The sequence below is a fragment of the Nothobranchius furzeri genome, chromosome 14 (genome assembly GCF_043380555.1).
Source record: "Nothobranchius furzeri strain GRZ-AD chromosome 14, NfurGRZ-RIMD1, whole genome shotgun sequence".
NCBI classification, from domain to species: Eukaryota; Metazoa; Chordata; class Actinopteri; order Cyprinodontiformes; family Nothobranchiidae; genus Nothobranchius; species Nothobranchius furzeri.
Window position 1 is genome coordinate 21489443 of NC_091754.1, and position 18722 is coordinate 21508164.

Genomic DNA, 18722 nt, shown 5'->3' on the forward strand with positions numbered 1-18722 from the left:
AGAGCATAGACCAGAACATAGTTTCTGGTTTTCCTGCGCCAGTCAAAAACTCTAGATTTTCTTAAAATTCCAGCCGTGAAAATCCCAAAACTTTTTTCATCTGAGGTTTTAATACTTCTTTACACATGCCATTCAAAGGAATTTTGCCTCTGGCCAATACCTTTAATCTTTCTAAAACCACATGCATGGCATGAGGATTTATTTTGAATGTAACAATTTCATTTTAAAAATGAAAAACATCCAGTATTCATGTAACTCACTGAAAGTATCACCTTTCTAATAATTACACACTCAGATACGGTGGAAATATAGTGACAGATACAAACAGGCAGAAAATAATCAGACTGTCCGGCTGGTTTTCTTCCAATAATATTTATTTTATGCAATTTGAGTTAAATATGCTGCATGGATTTTAAGCGGACTCCATTGGGGTTTTCAGTTATAATATCTTCTAGTCACGTTTCATTCACATATTACAGAAATACTGCCAACACTGATCCAAAAGTGAGGCTTGATGTAAAATAAGAGCTATTCTGTGCACAGCTGGATGTGCACAAGCTTTCTCTGCAGTCCAAAATCAAAAATGAACTACATCTCATCTCTTGTCTATTTTCTGCACATATAAGAATAAACAAACACAGCAGTTTATGCACTTCTATTAAAAGTGTTAGCTGCATAAGATGCAAAAATAAGACTATGTCAGTTAATGTGTGTTTATTTCCTAACCGATTGCTGATGTCAGTAGGAAGCGCATTTTAGTTAGCCTCCAGTAAAGCCTGCTGTTGTGAAACTGCAAATTCATTGCAGTTCAGACATGGCATCCAGTAGTAAACAAGAGCGTCTCCGAGAGGCTCAGACATGTTGCATGCACAGTACACGGCGCATTATAGCGCATGGATATGAGATACAGAGCTGGATCAATACACGATTTAGCCAGATGAAGAATGATGTGCAGCCTGCAACAAGAAAATACAGCAAGAGACAAAAAGGGTCCCTCCTCATGAAAAATGCTCATTATCAATGGGGGAGGTGTTTTGTCTAGATGTAATGAGATACTGTCATGCTGTGGTACAGTGCAGAACAAGCAGAGCCACCCCTATGCAGCCTGTACCGTTCCATAATGTCCTTGCCCTTGATCGGTTCCTGCTGCCTTCAATTGCACCGAAACTCATTATAAATTAATCACCTCATCTTGCAATTTGCATAAAACACACACAGCACCATTTCCATTCACCTCTGTCTATGAACCGGATTAGAAGAAAGTGCATTAGATGGCGCGTTAAGGAAAAGAAAAGCAAGAGAAGGTGATTATTTGGTGGCAATGGCAGTGGAGCCACTCCTGTGAGCATGTAATTAATGCATGCCTTAGAACTATCTACAAAGAACTGAATTTTGCAATTTAAAACAAAGTGAAAGATATTTTCTCCATTTATGTCTTGCAATGGCTGCACTGCCAAGATTTCTGTGTTTTGACTGATTCATGAATTTACACGTCTTATCTTCCATGTTTATTTTGGCTGTTCTGATTTGTGCACCTGTTCACAGAAACTCCAAAGGATTTGCCCCGGAGCGATGAGCTCATCAGTTTTCTGAAAATGCCGAGCAATAACTCAGACCACGAGGAGCCAGTCATGACAACAAACTTCACAGAAAGACTGAAGATTGATCAGAGTTCCTATTTAGATAAACATGACTTTGTGAGAAAGGTAATTCATCTGATCTGTCTTTGTGTTATTTTCCCAATGAATCAGCTAAGCTAGTATGACTATACCTGATTCAGATAAGAAATAAAAGCATAAATCATGTAATTACTGTCAAAACAACAGCTGATATTTTCTTACTTTCTTAAAAGCACTTTAATCTTTATGTTATCTTTGGAAGGTTCTAATTATTCTGCTTTTTTTTCTGTAAAAAAATGCTAAAAGCAGCATTAAAGCTGGATTCCAGATCTTTTAAATTAGGTTTTTGGTGGATGATTATGACCTGCTTTCATTGGTAGTTGGAGTAGAAAAGGTTTCCTAAGTCCATTTTTGGTTCTTTTTTAAACACAGATAAGGTTTTTCTTTACCTTGCTAAAGTTTCATTTGCGGCTACAAACATCTTCAGAGGTGACGCTGATGTTGGCTTCACTTCCTACTGGATTCCTACAGCAAACATAATACCAAGAACATAAACTCCAAAAATACACAAACAAAACACCCCACTTAGACCAATAGTAGACAGCATAGGTACACCAACATACAACATGACAAAAGAAATCAGTAAAATCATCAGTCCGTTATTAGGTAACACAGATCAACATTGCAAAAATAGTACAGAACTGGCAAAAGAACTAAAAAAGATTACAATAGAAAATAACGACATGCTTATCTCACATTACGTCACATCCCTGTTCACAAAAACACCAACCCAAAAAACCATAGACATAGTAGTTAACAGAATCAGACAAGACAAAACTTTACACAAAAGAACAAACCTCACAGCAGATGACATAGCACAACTGATAGGACTGGTAGCTAACTCCACTTACTTCACATATGATAACACAATATACAAACAACTGGAAGGCTTCGCCATGGGTAACCCGTTATCAGCCACCCTGTGCGAGTTTTTCATGGAAGACCTAGAACCTAGAGCCACTGCCCCTCCAAACTGCAAAATAAAACTATGGAAACGCTACGTGGATGACATACTGGAAATCATACCAAAAGGACAAACAGAAACACTAACACAACACTTAAATAACATTGACGACACAGGCAACATAAAATTCACTTATGAGTCAGAAACAGAAGGCAGTATAGCATTTATGGACATGAAAATAACCAGACAGACCGACGGGACCCTAAACAAACACATACAGAAAACCAACACACACAGACCAATAGCTATTATGGACATCAGAACACCCCACCATACACAAAATGTCAGTAATCAGAACACTATATCACCGAACAAACACAATAACAGAGGAAAGAGACCATAAACAAGAGGACAAACACATACAACACGCTTTAAAGACCTGCGGATACCCGACATGGGCAATAAACAAAGGAAAACAACAAACAACAACAGAAAGAAAAGAACAACCTAAGCAAATAACCACACTGTAAAAAGAAAAACCCCATTGAAATTAAAAAAATTGATGTCCAATGGTCACATCCAAAATATTTGACTTCATAGAATCCAAATTGAGTCACTTGATATGACCTGATACTTTTATGTTGATATGAACAATATTACTAGACTAGATCGAAACTTTAAATTTTGCATTGATCGAAATTGATTTTTTTACGTAGAACCATATTTTAATTATTGAACCAAGCTAATATATTGAAATTTAACCAACCTAATGTATTCACATCGAACCAAATTAACATGAACTAATATGTTTGTGTTGAAGCCGGGTAATTGATTTACATATATTCAAACTATATTTTTTACATTTCATTTTATTTCAGTTCAAAAATGCTCTGCATTTCCTATAAAAACAAGACAGTTGGCCAACCAATTATTTCAAAATTATTTATTGTTCCAAACCATTTTAACTGTAATCAATAGAGAGGATTAGTAATATAAAGATTTAGTCCTAGAATGATTAGAGAAATGTTTGTTTTATAAAACCTGCAACCTTTTGAAAACCAGTCTAAAACCTGCAACCTTTTGAAAACCAGTATAAAACCTCCAATCTTTTTAGAACTGGTATAAAACCTGCAACCTGTGTAAAACTGGCATAAAACCAAAACTCTTTTTAAACCATTTTGCAAGTACTCAAAAATGTCTATATGTGCACTGTGCCTGTACAATGTAAAAAAAATCTACACATGTATCAATGAAATCAACTTAAATCTCCCTTTGAAATGGGTGTTCTTATAATTTTTGAATGTAGAACACCACTGCAGGCCAACCAAGCAAAATAACCAAGCACACATGGACATGCATGTGCACATACACATGCATGTGCACATACACATGCACACATGCATGCAAACACACTACTGTGCAGTGCTAAGTTCACAATTAAGTTTGCGAATCTTACCCCGGCTTTCCACAGGAGCCGTCAGCAGCACGTTACTGCAGCAGCACGTCATAGCTGCTGATAGGAACCGCTGTGGTCAACAGAACCTTTTCCACCGGAGCCATCAGCAGCGCATGTCGGCCGCGTCTCAGGAGCAGCATGTCGCGGCCTTTACGCGCCGGCTCTATTTTCGACGCGCGACGCCTCTGAAACGGGTCAAGTTTGACATTTTTGGGAAAGGAAAGACAGGAAATCGGACGCGGAAATGGAGAGAAGCTCCAGAGATTTTCAGAATAAAGAACGTACTGCCTTCTGGTTGCTTTACTTTTAAAAAAGGTTACTAACTGTGCGGCCCCGTGAGAAGTTATCACAAAGCTAGCGGTCTCCTTTGTTTTTCAGGTCCGTATTGGCGATTATAAAACGGACAGAACATAAAACACAAACCATGTTGTAATTTTCTCCTGCTTGTTGTTGTGTTTACTGACGAAGTCACTCGTGTGACTTTGTGCTTGGTCGGTGACAGCTGCTCCCCTGCTGCTTCGCGTCTCATGGGAAGGGCCAAGCAGCAGCTTACGCGAGCAAGACGTGCTGCTGCAGTAACGTGCTGCTGACGGCTCCCGTGGAAACCTGGGGTTAGAGGTCATCTTGTTAAAGTCAAGCTCCATCATAATCTTTTGAAGAGCCTCAAAGGTGAACCTGAATCCTCGTGGATATTTCATATTAAGAGCATAACAGAGTCCAAAGACCATTGCCACTCCAGCTGACACAGAAGACAACTCATTCAGGACTTCCACACCATCAATGATTATCCCGATGTCTCGAGGCTGATGTAGGAGGCTTGAGTTGTCCCTGAAGACGAAGAGTGCCATGGTGGTACTCTGCAGCTCTTCCTCAGCTTCATCTTTCTGGGATATCTTGAGGTAAAATGTGGAACAAAATGTACAAGTGAAGAACTGAAGTCTGGCACACATGATAAATCTTTGACCATAATAAACTACTATTTTGATAGTTGCTTGGTCACAGACTGTTAGAACAATTATTTGACTAATCAGATTGTGAATTGCATAATTATTAAATTTAATCAATGGTGGAACATTTTCATAAATGTTCCACAAAGCCCAAGAAAAATAAGAAAACAATACAGAACCCTAAGATATTAACTTGATGAGTTGATTAATCGTTGCTGTTCTACATTAATCACTGCATTTAATAGCAGAGTTGTCAAATTTACATCAAGAGACTGCATCTCATGTAGAGACAGAACAGATATGGACATACCATGTATTCTTTTATCAAGTCCTCAACACGTTCTCCAAGGTAGATTATGAGAGATTTAAGTATACACTCCCTCCTAATGTCAGCATCAGCATCCTGCAGGAACAGTTAAAATTGTTACTATGCAATATGGATAGTATGCTGCATGAAAGGAATTTTATTTCACCTCTCAGATGGAGCGATCTGTGGTTTTGAAAGCATACAAAAAAAATAATGTTACTTCTCTATAAAACACATAACAGAAAAACCAAGAAATACGTAACATGACATACACATCCTTATAAAAAGCTAGTACTATAATTTGATTTAGGTTTACCAGTCTACAGACCTGCCATTAGCGACTAAGTTTGGCATAGGGTCAATTTTTTGCTGTTAAAATTAAAATTTCTTCAGAAAATGCACATTTTTCCGAGCCGTGCCTGAAAGTCAATTGAAGGAATTAGTCTTATGTCATTCATCTTATATGCTGGCGGGTTATTTCTGTCTCTAAATCATGCACATTAATAATAATTATAAGATATTTATATGAAGAGAGACAGAGACAAACGTGTGCGCACAAACACAACCTTTTGTCTAGAAACTGCGAGATCACCAGAAAAATTCAAACGAAGCGGAGCACGGAGTTATACTATGAATGTTATGAACTATGAACTTATGCTAGCTAGCTGTATCCACCACCGATGCATTGTGGTAACGCTAGCTAGTTAGTAAAAAAAATGGCTGGTAAAAAAAGGCTATTTGCCTAACTTGCATTTCCTACTAAGATGGTCAGTTGCTGGTAACCAGTTCTAACGTCGTGTCGGATAGCTAGCTAGCTTGTAGCTAGCAGCTACAATCATGCAAAAATTTTGGGTGGCTGTCGACCTAGCTTAAATGTGGTTATTTTCTGCAATTTTGGCAATACAAATTATAAAAGCTTTTGTAACACACTTGGCTTTACTTACATTTATTTTCAGATGAAATTAATCAAAGATGTGACACAATGTTTCCAGCAGCCATGCAGAACAAAAATGGGTCCCGGTTTCTGGTGGGCGTGTTCAAGTGCAAATCACTTTGACTCAAATTAAAGATCTTATCTGTTCAGCATGAAAAGAAATATATGTTTTGAGAGAAATCAAAAACTTTGTGTTGTGTCCTTTGTACAGATATTTAGTTTCATCCAAATGAAAAGTGGTATTTTAAAATGCAAAAAGAAAGGGTTTCACAATCAAATCAATGATTTTATTCTGTTTTGAATGGAACTTATTAGATTGAATGAATGACTGCATGTTAGACTTTTTTCAGTGCAGAAACCCAGAAAGACAAGAAACAAAACCAGTGATAACCCTACACTGAAAAAAATAACTCTTTGGATTTACGTGATTTTATTGTGTACATCGGTTCCACATGATTACAATGAGTTTAACCAATAGAACATGTCTCTTTCCTTTTACTAATAAACTCTCTCCCAATCAATGTATTTTCTTTACGTGAAACTGCTTTAAAAAATCATGTTGCCTCAACATGATTTTTCTGAACAAATGTAATTTAATTTTTTTAAATAATGCCAAAATACTTTTCTTAGGTTCAATGTACAATATTTAACTATAATATCAACTTGATTTTTTCATGTTAGAATTGCTCAAAAATATTGTGTAAACGTAATGCAAAGTAAGTTTGTTTATCCTACTTTTTTCTTTTAAGTTGCCCGTTTCCAAATGTAATGTTTTCATTGGTCCCATGTCTGTGCAAATTAGAACATGGAAAATATGAACTGCATTGACAAAAAGCCAGAGAACTGAAAAGTTGTAGTAAAACTCAGTTTATTAACATTTTAAGGGCAGAAAATGACAAAGCAATAAACTTCCATTATCATTGACTCTTAACAAGATATTTTTGTACTGACTTGAGGGAAACAAAAGAACCCGTGGAATTGTCTTTACAGCAATAGAAAAAGAGCAAAACTGCATATCAGTCAGTTTAATTAAAACTTCTCTGTCCTAAATATTGTATTTCACATCAATGAATTTTAAATTTAGTTTCAAATGAACCTTTCCAGCAAAACTGAAATCTTGCTACTCTTAATGAGCTTCCCCCATCTAAAACATTTCATGAACAAGGCTTTCACATTAATAACAATGATGAGTGCAAATCTGCTAAAATATCCAGACACAGAAAACCTGCTCTGAATGAGCTCCCCACATATAAAACATTTTATGATAAAATCGAACTTTCATATTAATCAGAATAAAATCGATAAGTGCAAAGCTGCTGAAATATTCAAATACTGGAACTATTTAAGGACCCGCCTGTAATGACTTGGAACATAGTTATTATAAACTATTCAATATTACTCAACAATGAATAATAAAACACCACCAACTTCCAGTGGAGTAAAGAGACAACAATAGGCCAAAATGGGTCAATACAAAAGGCAACACAAACTGTAGTCATTGAATCACTCACTGAAACAGCTGGTTTTTGAGAGCAAGTGTTTTGTTGGAAGGTTTACTGCCATCCAGTCCCATGAAAACCTTCTGGATTACCTCAAAGGTGTAACGGAGGTCAACCGGGTAGTTGAGGTTTAGTGCATACATGAGTCCAAATAGCATAGCAACTGCTAATGCTACATTTTCCAAATCCTGCAACACGCTGATTCCTTCAAGGATAATCCCAATGTCCTCTGGTTCCGCAGAAGTAGATCGTTTTATGACATATATTCCAATGGTGGTGTCTTGAATGACCTCTTTGATGGCATTTTCATCCATGTCCTGTAGAGAGACAATATATAAATTAATATAAAAATACAAAGCTCATTATAAAGACCCTTTACAGAAAAACACACATGGGTGTATTAGACATTATCACAGATAATCAGATTATCACTCACACAGACTCTCCTGTAACTACACATACTTATTGGATATATGTAAAAATTATGAAATGGCACAACCCTACTGAATAAATGCACATATATTGCTCATAGTAAAGCACCCATTGCTGGGTCAAGCAGACTACAGGAATTAAACTCTCAGATGTATTATTCACTGCCTTTCTAGCAGAATGTTCTCAACCACAGGTGGAGAGTGTCTCGAGTCTTGGAAGATCCCTCCCTACGGTTGCGTTTGTGTGTGAGATAAATATCAGCTTCTCACAAGATATCGGTCAGTTTCTGTCTCCTGTCAGTGAGCCCCAGCTGTGGCGGCTACAATTTAGCTCCTCACCATCAGGTTGTGAGTGTGTGTGTGCTTGGATAAATGACTGATTTTGTTATGAAGCACCTTGGGTGGTTGTAAAACTCTAGGAGGCGCCATACAAATACAGGTCATTTACCATTTGCTAAGCGTGTTTGAACCTAAGTTTGGCCAGAAAATGTATTTGGAATACTAGGGATAAGTATGTACATACCACATATTCCTGCACAAGGTTCTCTGGATCTTCCCCCATGTAGACACAGAGTCCTTTGATGATACACTCGCGTCCAGCGTCTGGCTCGTCACACTGAAGACAAAATCATCAAGATTTTCATGAAATTAAAGGGGTCCTAGAATGGATTTTATTCAAAATGTATGTGTGTAAATATGTGTTTCTAGATGTGTGTGTAGATATGTGTCTTGATGGGTGTGTTTGTGTGTGTGTAGATATATTTGTGTGAGTGTGGATGTGTGTGTGTGTGTGTGTGTGTAGATGTATGTCTGAGTATATATGTGTGCAGTGATGTGTGTGTGTGTGTGTGTGTACACATCCTCGCCTCTGTCAGTATTCCCCAGGGCAGCTGTGGCTACATCGTAGCTCATCACAATCAGTGTGTGAATGTGTGTGTGAATGGATGAATGATACACTCTAGTGTAAAGTGCTTTGGAGTCCTTACTCTGTGAGGCGCTATACAAGTGCGGCTCATTTATCATTTACATAATTTTGTGTTAAGACAGTAGACTTTAGACCAGGGGTGGGTGATCCTGGTCCTTGAGGGCCGCTATCCAGCAGGTTTTAGCTGTTTACCTGCTCCAACATACCTGATTCCTGGATGAATCACCTGTTCAGCAGCTCATCAGGCTCTGCAACAGCCTGTCAATCACCAGCAGATTCAAACCTGGTGTGTTTAAGCAGAGAAACAACTAACGCCTGCTGGATAGCAGCCCTTGAGGAGCAGGATTGCCCACCCCTAGTCTAAAGTCTACTGTCTTAACACAAATTTATGTATTCAATTCTCTGAGAATATAACAGGTTCTATAATAGCATGCACTTTGGAAAGAAAAGGCATGAAGCTGACAAATATAAACAAAATTTACAATTTGAATAAAAAAGTAGAAAAAATATTCTGAGAAAGTTGATAGCAGTTTCCAAAACTTACATACTCTCCACATAATTAAAAACTCCAAAGCTGTGGTGTACAACCATGATGACCTGCTGAACAGGTGATCAGGGGCTGAATGGGGCCCCTTGAGAAACATGGTTTGAGACCCCTAGTCTTTCTGAGTGGTGTTGCATGTTCTCCCAGGCATGCGTGGGTTTCCTTCAGGTACTCTGGTTTCCCCCACAGATCACAACATGCCCCATAGGTTAACAATTTTACGTCGCTTTGGATAAAAGTGCCTGTCAAATAAATAAACAAGCACACACACTTTACTTACATCAGGTATTTGTGCAACAATCGTTTTGAGCCTTCTTCCTAGCTGCCCTCCTCTTTTTTGGAACAACTTTATAAGGGTGTCAGAGTGGAGATCCAGCTGAGACAGGAACTTTGACTGTAGTGGAACTGTGGTTATCCTCTCAAATTCAGCATTGATCTGAAAAACAGAGCACAAATGACATAACATGTTACACATTGAAGGCAAGTCACTCAACAGAAGTGTCACAGACAAGTAACATAATCAGCCATAGAGCCCTGCACGGGCCTAAAATCTGAGCCCGTGTCCGGCCCGGCCCGAGGAGCACCAGCTCGACCCAGTCCAAAAAGGTTTTCAGGATTCTCTGGCCCAACCCGAGCCAGACTTTTTTTTAACCTTTCATAATGTTTTAGCGGGATAGATTGCTCGGCATTCTAATTATCTGTGAGAAGCGTTCTGCAGTAAAAAAAAAAAAAAAAAAAAAGAAGAGAAAGAAAAACAGCATCAATGCAGCTTTTTTTTCTAACAGAGCGTATTTTTCGAGCGGCAGATGAAATTTATGAACACTATATTAATTGGATGCATTTCTAAATTAATCTGCTCTGAAAATGCGCTCTTGTGCAATTAGAAAAAAAAAAAGCAGCATTCTAATTTTCTAACTGCAGAGCGCATTTTCAGTGCGGCAGATTAAATAAACACCCCCGAATTAATACAGCGTTTGTAAATTTAATCAGCCGTTCTGAAAATGCGCTCTCCAGTTAGAAAAAACCCAGCAATGAATGCTGTATTTTTTTTTACTGCAGAGCAAATTTATTCACAGAAAAATAGAATGCTGCCATTTTCATGAGAATAAATGAATGGTTTCTGACATCAAAGTGGACATAAAATGGCATGTTAGAATAGGGGCACATGTTTCAATCAGCAGTTTGAGAATTTGTTTATATAGGTGCATTTATAAACCACACACACCTTAACTGAGCTAACGGTGCCGGTGCGTGAGAAGCAGGCAGGTGCTGCTGCGTTCAAGTTTTTAAGTATTTTTTTAATGATTTCGATTAAAAATATAGGCGCCCGGCCCGTGTCCGAGTTAATTACACAGTCATTGGCCCGAAGCCCGGCCCTCGGGGTGGGCCGACCCCTGGGCCTAGGGCTCCGGTGCAGGGCTCTAATCAGCCACAACAGCTGTTGCCAGGTTTTGTTTTTCTATTAAAAAAATAAGCCCTTTACTTTGATAAACAACCATGCATGGTGCAAATCTTACCTCACTGACATCAAACAGGGCAGGCCATTTCGCCATGAAAGATTCCACCATTGGTGCATCCCGAACAACTTCATGTCGTCTTAATGCAAAGGTCTTTTCCATCTTGTGTTTTACAAGCTTTCTGTTGTTTCTCTGCTTTACATCCAAAAGTAGAGATTTCTGCATAGTCTCCAGTGTGTCCTCGGTTTCTGCTGCTGGGTATGGTGGACAAAAATTCACTTCTGCTCTCTTTGCCTTTTTAACACCAAAGGCTGCACTTTGCCTTCCAACAGGTTTGTTTTTTAAAGAGTTTACAGTCACCTCTGGGTATCCAAGTTTTCTCAGCTGTGTGCGGTAGTTAGACAGTTTATATTTTAAACTGGTCTTCCACCCACCACATCCAGTGCTGGACCCTTTCTCTGTCAAACAAGGATGCTTTTTGATGAGACTCTGGGCAACCTCGTGCATTTCTTTATCGTTGGCATAGACTTTATATTTCACAATTTCCTGCACCAAACTCTCAAGGATTGCCGATTTCAACTTCGGATCTGGAATAAGTGTAGTCCCATTCTGAATGTAAGCCAAATTTGCATGCTGAAGTTTCAACTCTGAATCAAAAGAAAACGTAGGAACATGAAACACAGCAGGCCACAATGATCGTGAGCCAACCAATTCACTCGATGACATCACATCCGTGTCCTCAGATACCCCTGACAGGTATGAGGAGTCACCAACAGAGGAAGGCGTGAATACTTGTGATTCTGAGACAAGATTAAAAGTAGAGTCCTCATCCATGTGCTGGACAGTAGCAGTCTTTGACACGTCAATGACTTTAAGAGTCCCTTTGTTTTCAACTTCGGAAATTGAAGTGAGGTTCAGGAATTCATTTCCAAACAAGGCATCCATAAACTGAAGTTTGAAATCTCCATGAAGTCCGCACTGCTTCCTCACTTCATCAGTTAGATCATCAATAGATGCTGGGGGTCCACTGGAGAGTGTCAGTCTCTGAGAGGTACCATCAGCCAAGATGATCTTTAGGATCATAGCAGTTCCCATTTTCAACACTTACTCTGCAAACAGAAAATTTACATGTAAATAATCAAAAAATGTTCCAAGTCATTCAAGTCAATTTTCCTTCCAGTTACTTACAACAGCAAATGTTCAAGCTTAAAAGCACAGAAAAGAACAGTAAATAGAGTAGGGCTGCTCGATTATGGCAAAAATAATAATCACGATTATGGTGACTGAAATTGAGATCACGATTATTTAGGACGATTTTTCTATTTATGTTGATTTTATTTGTTTTTATTCAGTCATAAAATTGCTCAGGGCACAATCAGGACAAAAATAAATAAGAAACAAGATGATCACTAAAAGAACTCCTGATTCCCAGTATAAAAAGACCAATATACTTTTAGCCCATAGTCTATGACCCAAGGGCTATAGACCTTGGTTTAGCTCATTTAAGTCTAACCAGTACAGACCCAAATACCAATATCTTGCTAATACTGACAGCAAGAATTATACAGTGGCATTTATAACAAATAAATTGATGTTCACAAAATTTTGCATAACATTTATTGAGTCGTGTCAAGGTGCTGTAGGAGAGTGCACTAGCACCGTGTCCTCAGAGAGATTAGTTATTATTTATCAGTGTGAGGAACTTATTTCTACCTTATTTATAAATTATTTATTTACAAGTCCATCAGTTAATGTAATAATTGTCCCAACCACAGCTGCACCCCCACCCCCAACCTGCTCTCACAGCAAACGGGGCAAGCTGCACGTGTGTTTAGCACGCGCACATTTAGCCGTTTTTAGTGACTCAGGAGTCCGCAGGTGCGGTGTGTGTCACTCACTCTGGTTAATCCAACAGGGAGCCGGCTCCGAGAGCTGTCTTTAGCAACTGACACATCACTACATCATTCCCTTTCCTATAATGTCCTGAAGAACGGTCCGGAGCGCAGGCGGCGTGTTTAGCTAACCTGCAGGAAATGTCGACGACAGTTATCCAGAAAGTAGCTAAGGGTTACCAGAGATGTTTCTGAGGTGTTCGCTAGGTACTTTTAAGATTTAAAAAGCCAAGAAGGGGGTCTGAGAAGCTGCTAGAAATAGCGTCAAAGTCGCTAAGTTGGCAACACTGTAAGGAGCGCTTCATTTGCTACTCAGGGCAGCGCAAGCGGGAGGAGCAAATAATCGGCTTGTTTTGTTTTTTATAATCGTTCAAAACTCAGATCGTAATCGTGATTAAAATTCGATTAATTGAGCAGCCCTAAAATAGAGTGAAAAAAATGATCGAAAACAATAGCATCTCAGTAAGGCTTCCGCTGCCTTTTTGCGCCACTGATGCTTCCAGTGTGAAACTTCCTTTAAAAGGAAAGCCGGCAAACACTGATGAGGTCATTTGTGCAAACTAAAGATGACAACAAAAGATACAGGCCCATTGGAACCGCAGGAGAGCCATTTTTAATCACTGGAGAAAATAAATAAATTTTAAAAACTGCTAAAACCCAGGTGCACCTGTAAATGCAACAAATTGTGTTAGAAAACAACCACATGTAATATAGAAAACAAAAGCTTTTCATCACCTTTTATTTCTATATGTCTTTTCAAGGTCACCATCCGAACAGATCCAATCTTGTAGTCAACAAGAGGATAAGCATCAAGGAGTTCACTGAGTGCTACAAGAATCAATGATCTTGTGGATACTGAGTTGAGTTCAAAGGCTCTATAGTGTTCTCTGTACCAGCCACCAAGCTCTCTTACTATGTAGAATACACTTTGATGCAAAATGCAGATTTGGTCAATTTCACAAAATTCGGGCAACCCACCTGTTGCCCTGTGAACCAGTACCATTCCCTTCTTATAAGTTATGCCATTTACTGTCACACTCTGTGTAAGGTGAACCTCTGGTGTGTCAGGGAATCTATCTCTGATTGTTTGAGCTATCTCGTCTTTGAGCAAGTCAACAGGTAGAGTTGACACAGCTGAAACTTCAAGTTCAGAAGTGCTAAAACTTGGAGAGCTTAGATGGTAAGCTATCATCATCTGATGCCTCAAGGCCAGCGAGAGAGGAATATTTTTGTAGCAGCTTGTGTGTCTGACAATCTTCTTAAAAAAGCTATGCTTTGCCTCAAAACGCATTGTCCACTGACCGACAACTGGACCAAACAGCTTAATCATCTGAGGATAGTGCTCCAAATAATGGTGTTTTGGGAGCAGTTTGATGTCTGGGAACAACGCTTGGTATCTTTGCCTGTGTTCTAAGATCTTACTTTCTAAAAAGGCCAAAGAGTCATCACTATGTACAGGAGCGACTACAAGCTCTGTGATGTCCTTCAGATCCATGAGAACAAGCCAAGCAGGCTCATTTTCAGGCACAAGTGATCCAACTAAAAAAGATAAAAACCTGAGTAAGCTCCAGTTCTCATGTGCATTGCCTCCAACTGTTTTTGTGCTGGAGAAACTTTGTGACACCACATGCGGTTTATTTGCCTTGTCACCAAATTTGTAGGGAAACTTCAGAATAGCACTATTCAAATGGGCCAATGTGAAAAACTTTTTGGATATAAGCACTGATAAGCAATGAGCCAACTCTACTGGTATTATGCCCTCAAAAACATCATGAGCAAGATCGGGGGGATAACCAAAGATGACATGAAAGTGAGTTAGATTTTTGGTGAAGATGCATTCCCTTTTTACTCCAAAACAACCTGTGCCTGTTTCTTGGGCTTGTTGGACATGAACCTGATGAAGCTCCTTGGTTCTTTGAGGAAAAGCACCAGATGCAACAGAGTATAGTTGAATGTCCTTGTTCTTTCCTATGCAAAATCTACAGTAGTACTCCACAGAAAAACTCTGCAAAAATCCTGCAACACTGTGTGCTCCCAGGTTGTCAGCAACTACACTGAATAGTGTACCTTTAACTGACTCTCCTAACAGCGGTACATAAACACCATGTTCCTCAAGTATTTTCAAATCCTGTAGAAGAGGTTCCAAGATTTTATCATAACCATAACTTTTAACATCGTTGGTTTTACACAAGACTGATAAGTAGATGGATGATAATGAGGAATTAGACCCCTGGGGCAAGTTAGCCAACACCCAATAAACAGCACAAAGCTTATGTTTCTTCCTTGATGTGCCAAGAGGGTTGCAGGTTTCAAAGTCATCCACATAAAAATTTAGGATGATCCTCAATTTTTCACCAGCAAGAAAACAATTTCCATTAAATAGAGAACCATCTTTTGAAGAACGGTACAGATCCGAGTTTCCACAATCTGTCTCCTCTTGCTTTTGATAACTTTCAACAAACTGCTCAACAATATCCCTTCTACTCAACAGCTGTTGTAAAGACTTCAGTAAGGGGACATATTGGAAACTGTGTTTGTTTTTAACATTAAGTATGTATTCAACTGGCTCTACGACACTGAACTTCTCCTTGTAATATAGCTTACGAAGATAAGCTGTACTTAAAGGGCCACCCTTTTGAATGGATCTTTGCACAGGATTACCAGAGCAAATAGCATCAACTGTTTCTGCAACTATAACTTCATCAACAAGGAGGTTTCTCTGATGAAAGATGTTACTCAATGTGTCATAAGATAATGGGATGGATGCAGAACAAATTAAATGATGGAGTTCCTCTAAAAATACATCAATGGCTGAACTGGGTACAAGAACCAAATGCTCCAACTTCAGCAAAGCAGCAGCAAATCTTTGCTCTATTACTTCATGCACATTCTCAGTACGACACTGACCACGTGAAAGAATGACAGCATCAGACTGTTCTGCTAACTCCTGATCATTTTGCTCTAAATCATTTTCAGTTTTGCTTTTTACAACTACTCCCTGTTTAAAATCAGCTAGTCTGTGATGGCTATGTTTGCGATTTCTGTGTGTTTTAAATGTGCTGTAAATGTTTGTTTTGAACTCACACCCTAAAAACATACAAATGACAGTCTCATTTCTTTTAAGATGGGAATATATGTGAGCAAAATAATCCCTTTCTGATGACAAATCATTGCAACTACACAAGTGGCAGCTGAAAATTGCTTTCACTTTACAAGAGACTTCTGTGCAGTGAATTTTACTTTGATGGACAATAAGGGCATTCCATGTCTTAAAGGTACACGGACAATTCTGGTATGTGCATGGAAAGTGAGAACTATGTCCAAAATGTGGATGCTTTAATTTGTAGTGATGCAAAAGCTTAGACCTACTTGACACAGTTTCTGTGCACCCCTTACATCTCCACATTCCCAGTAACACCTAAACCTGTAAGACACAATCAAATTAATCATGAGCCACATTATTAAAATACCAGCTTGCAATTAAGATACGAAAACAACATACAATACACAATTCTAAAAGCATTATAAACATGTTTAATAATATTAAATAATAGTTACTGGTGTTTAACTATAGCTTAGAATATGGCAAGATGACAATAATCTTGAATTTAGAAATTATTAAATTTCCAGTAGCATAAAACAAATGTAATGATATTCATTTTATTACCAACACCACACTGTAAATAAATATAACAGGATTTGCTTCACAGTCTCTGATTTCATTGGGAGGGGAAGCGGCTGTCTTGTGCATTTCATACAGATATATCTTTATTCACGGATGCTCCTTGTGGAGCTCAGGCATGCATGTTATTAAGTCCGGGTAACTGCGCACATCCACACTTGCTGGAGGGAAAAAAAAACCCGTCTCCAGCCATTACCCACAGCTATATCTCTGCGATTTAAGACTTTCAAAATAAAACCTAGGGATTTTTAGATATCACCACTTTAGACTTCCAAATGAATTTGAAATAGCTAGCTAGCTGTGAGACAAGGACACCGAGCAGATCTGGTATCGACACCGGCCATCTGAGCACGTGACGTCACGCTACAATGGTTCTATCCTGCCGCCCAAACGAACGGTGCACAAACGGCCCGCGCGCACCCCCCACCCCACCCCACCCCCACCGTTCGGAGAACAAACGGTCCACGCGCACCCCCCACCCCACCCCACCCCCACCGTTCGGAGAACAAACGGTCCACGCGCACCCCCCACCCCACCCCACCCCACCCCCACCGTTCGGAGTACAAACGGTCCACGCGCACCACCCACCCCACCCCACCCCCACCGTTCGGAGTACAAACGGTCCACGCGATCCTCAATCCCCGACGGAACGCGTGCACCCGCCGCATTGAAAGGCTGGCAACCCAAGTTTGTTCGCAGCTGAAGCCTAGCCACTGTTTTTAAGGTTTAATTTGGTGCAGTCCTGCGCTGCATGTTAATAATTCTGAGAACTCAATGTACCAAACACGGCATCCATTTTATACTGCTCTTTCAGTGGTTTAATTAGCTTGCTGACCGACAAAATTGCTACATACACGGACATATAAAAAAAGGCTACTTTCCACCGAACATGAACACTGAATGTTTGACAGTCCACACAGCGTTATCAACTTAACAGCATTGAAAGCAAGCTAGCATAGTGCTCTGAATACATAACTCGACAAAAACAATCTAGACATGGCTCATGCTTAATCTTAAAGTAATTTTACTTACTTTCTCACTCAGTATCCATGTGCTCACTCAGACTCCACATTAGCTCCATGCGAGGGAAAAAGCCGCAGGCTTCTGCTGCAGGTGGTTACACCCGTCTCCTCCAATCTTGTTGGGTGATCACAATTGGCTGAAAACGCTTTCAATCGTCCAATAATATTTTACGGCGCCTTTTTTGAACAGTGTCATTTCCGGTTTTAGTTGAACATGATTATATTGATTTAAATTAGGCAATGTAATCACTTTTAGTCAATGCAAGAAAATTGTGTACATTTAACATTGTGGAAAAATAACTCCAGTTTACTTCAATAAATCATGTATACAGAAGAAACATGTATAAATTGTGTAACACCTACAAAATATGATTTAGCATATTCAAAGACCTGCCAATTACCTTTTTTTCAGTGTACCATACATCAAAAAAATAAGAGCAACAATGAAAAAACACAACATAAACACACCAACAAAACCATACACAACAGTTAGAAACAGACTAGTGTACCCAAAAGACAAGATAACAGCTGGACATAAATGTGGAGTCGTTTACAAAATCCCATGCAAACTCTGCAATAAATCATACATAGGAGAAACCGGACGCCAACTCAACACACGAACAATAGAACATAGAAAGGAGTGTGAGAAAGAAACAAGTCAAAGACACACAAGAGTAGCAAAAGAAGAAGCAGAAAGCACAATAAAGATGTCAGCCGTAACAGATCACTTCACAAGAGAAAACCATGTAATGGACTGGGACAACACAAGGATCATAAACACCGAACAACAGAAATACAAAAGATGGATAAAGGAAGTTATAGAGATATGGAGACGTGGATGTGGGACCAGGAACAGAGATAATGGAGTTTACTCATTGGATCACGCATGGGACTGCATCATCAGAGAGGGGAGAGCGGGCAGCAGAGGGCGACAAGGTCCTCTGCTGCCCGCGGATAAACAGAGTTGGAAGTGACGCCACCATCAGCGTCAGCTCTGAAGATGTTTGCAGCCGCAAACGAAACGTCAGCAAGGTAAAGAAAAA

The 18722-nt window shown here is 39.3% G+C and overlaps 1 protein-coding gene across 2 annotated transcripts; it reads right to left on the reverse strand.

Moving 5' to 3' along the window:
• Positions 1–7078: 7078 nt before the first annotated feature.
• Positions 7079–18098, reverse strand: LOC129152295 (uncharacterized). Of its 2 annotated transcripts, none has more exons than XM_054746910.2 (6): positions 17690–18098; positions 16345–16399; positions 11144–12192; positions 9907–10062; positions 8681–8773; positions 7079–8043 (listed from the first exon to the last, which is right to left on the reverse strand). In XM_054746910.2, the coding sequence occupies exons 3-6, from the start codon at positions 12176–12178 to the stop codon at positions 7735–7737; spliced, it is 1593 nt and encodes a 530-aa protein (XP_054602885.1). In that variant the 5' UTR covers positions 12179–12192; positions 16345–16399; positions 17690–18098; the 3' UTR covers positions 7079–7734. The 2 variants fall into 2 exon arrangements, with proteins under 2 accessions (XP_054602885.1, XP_054602887.1); XM_054746912.2 differs by having other exon boundaries at positions 13711–16399.
• Positions 18099–18722: the final 624 nt, after the last annotated feature.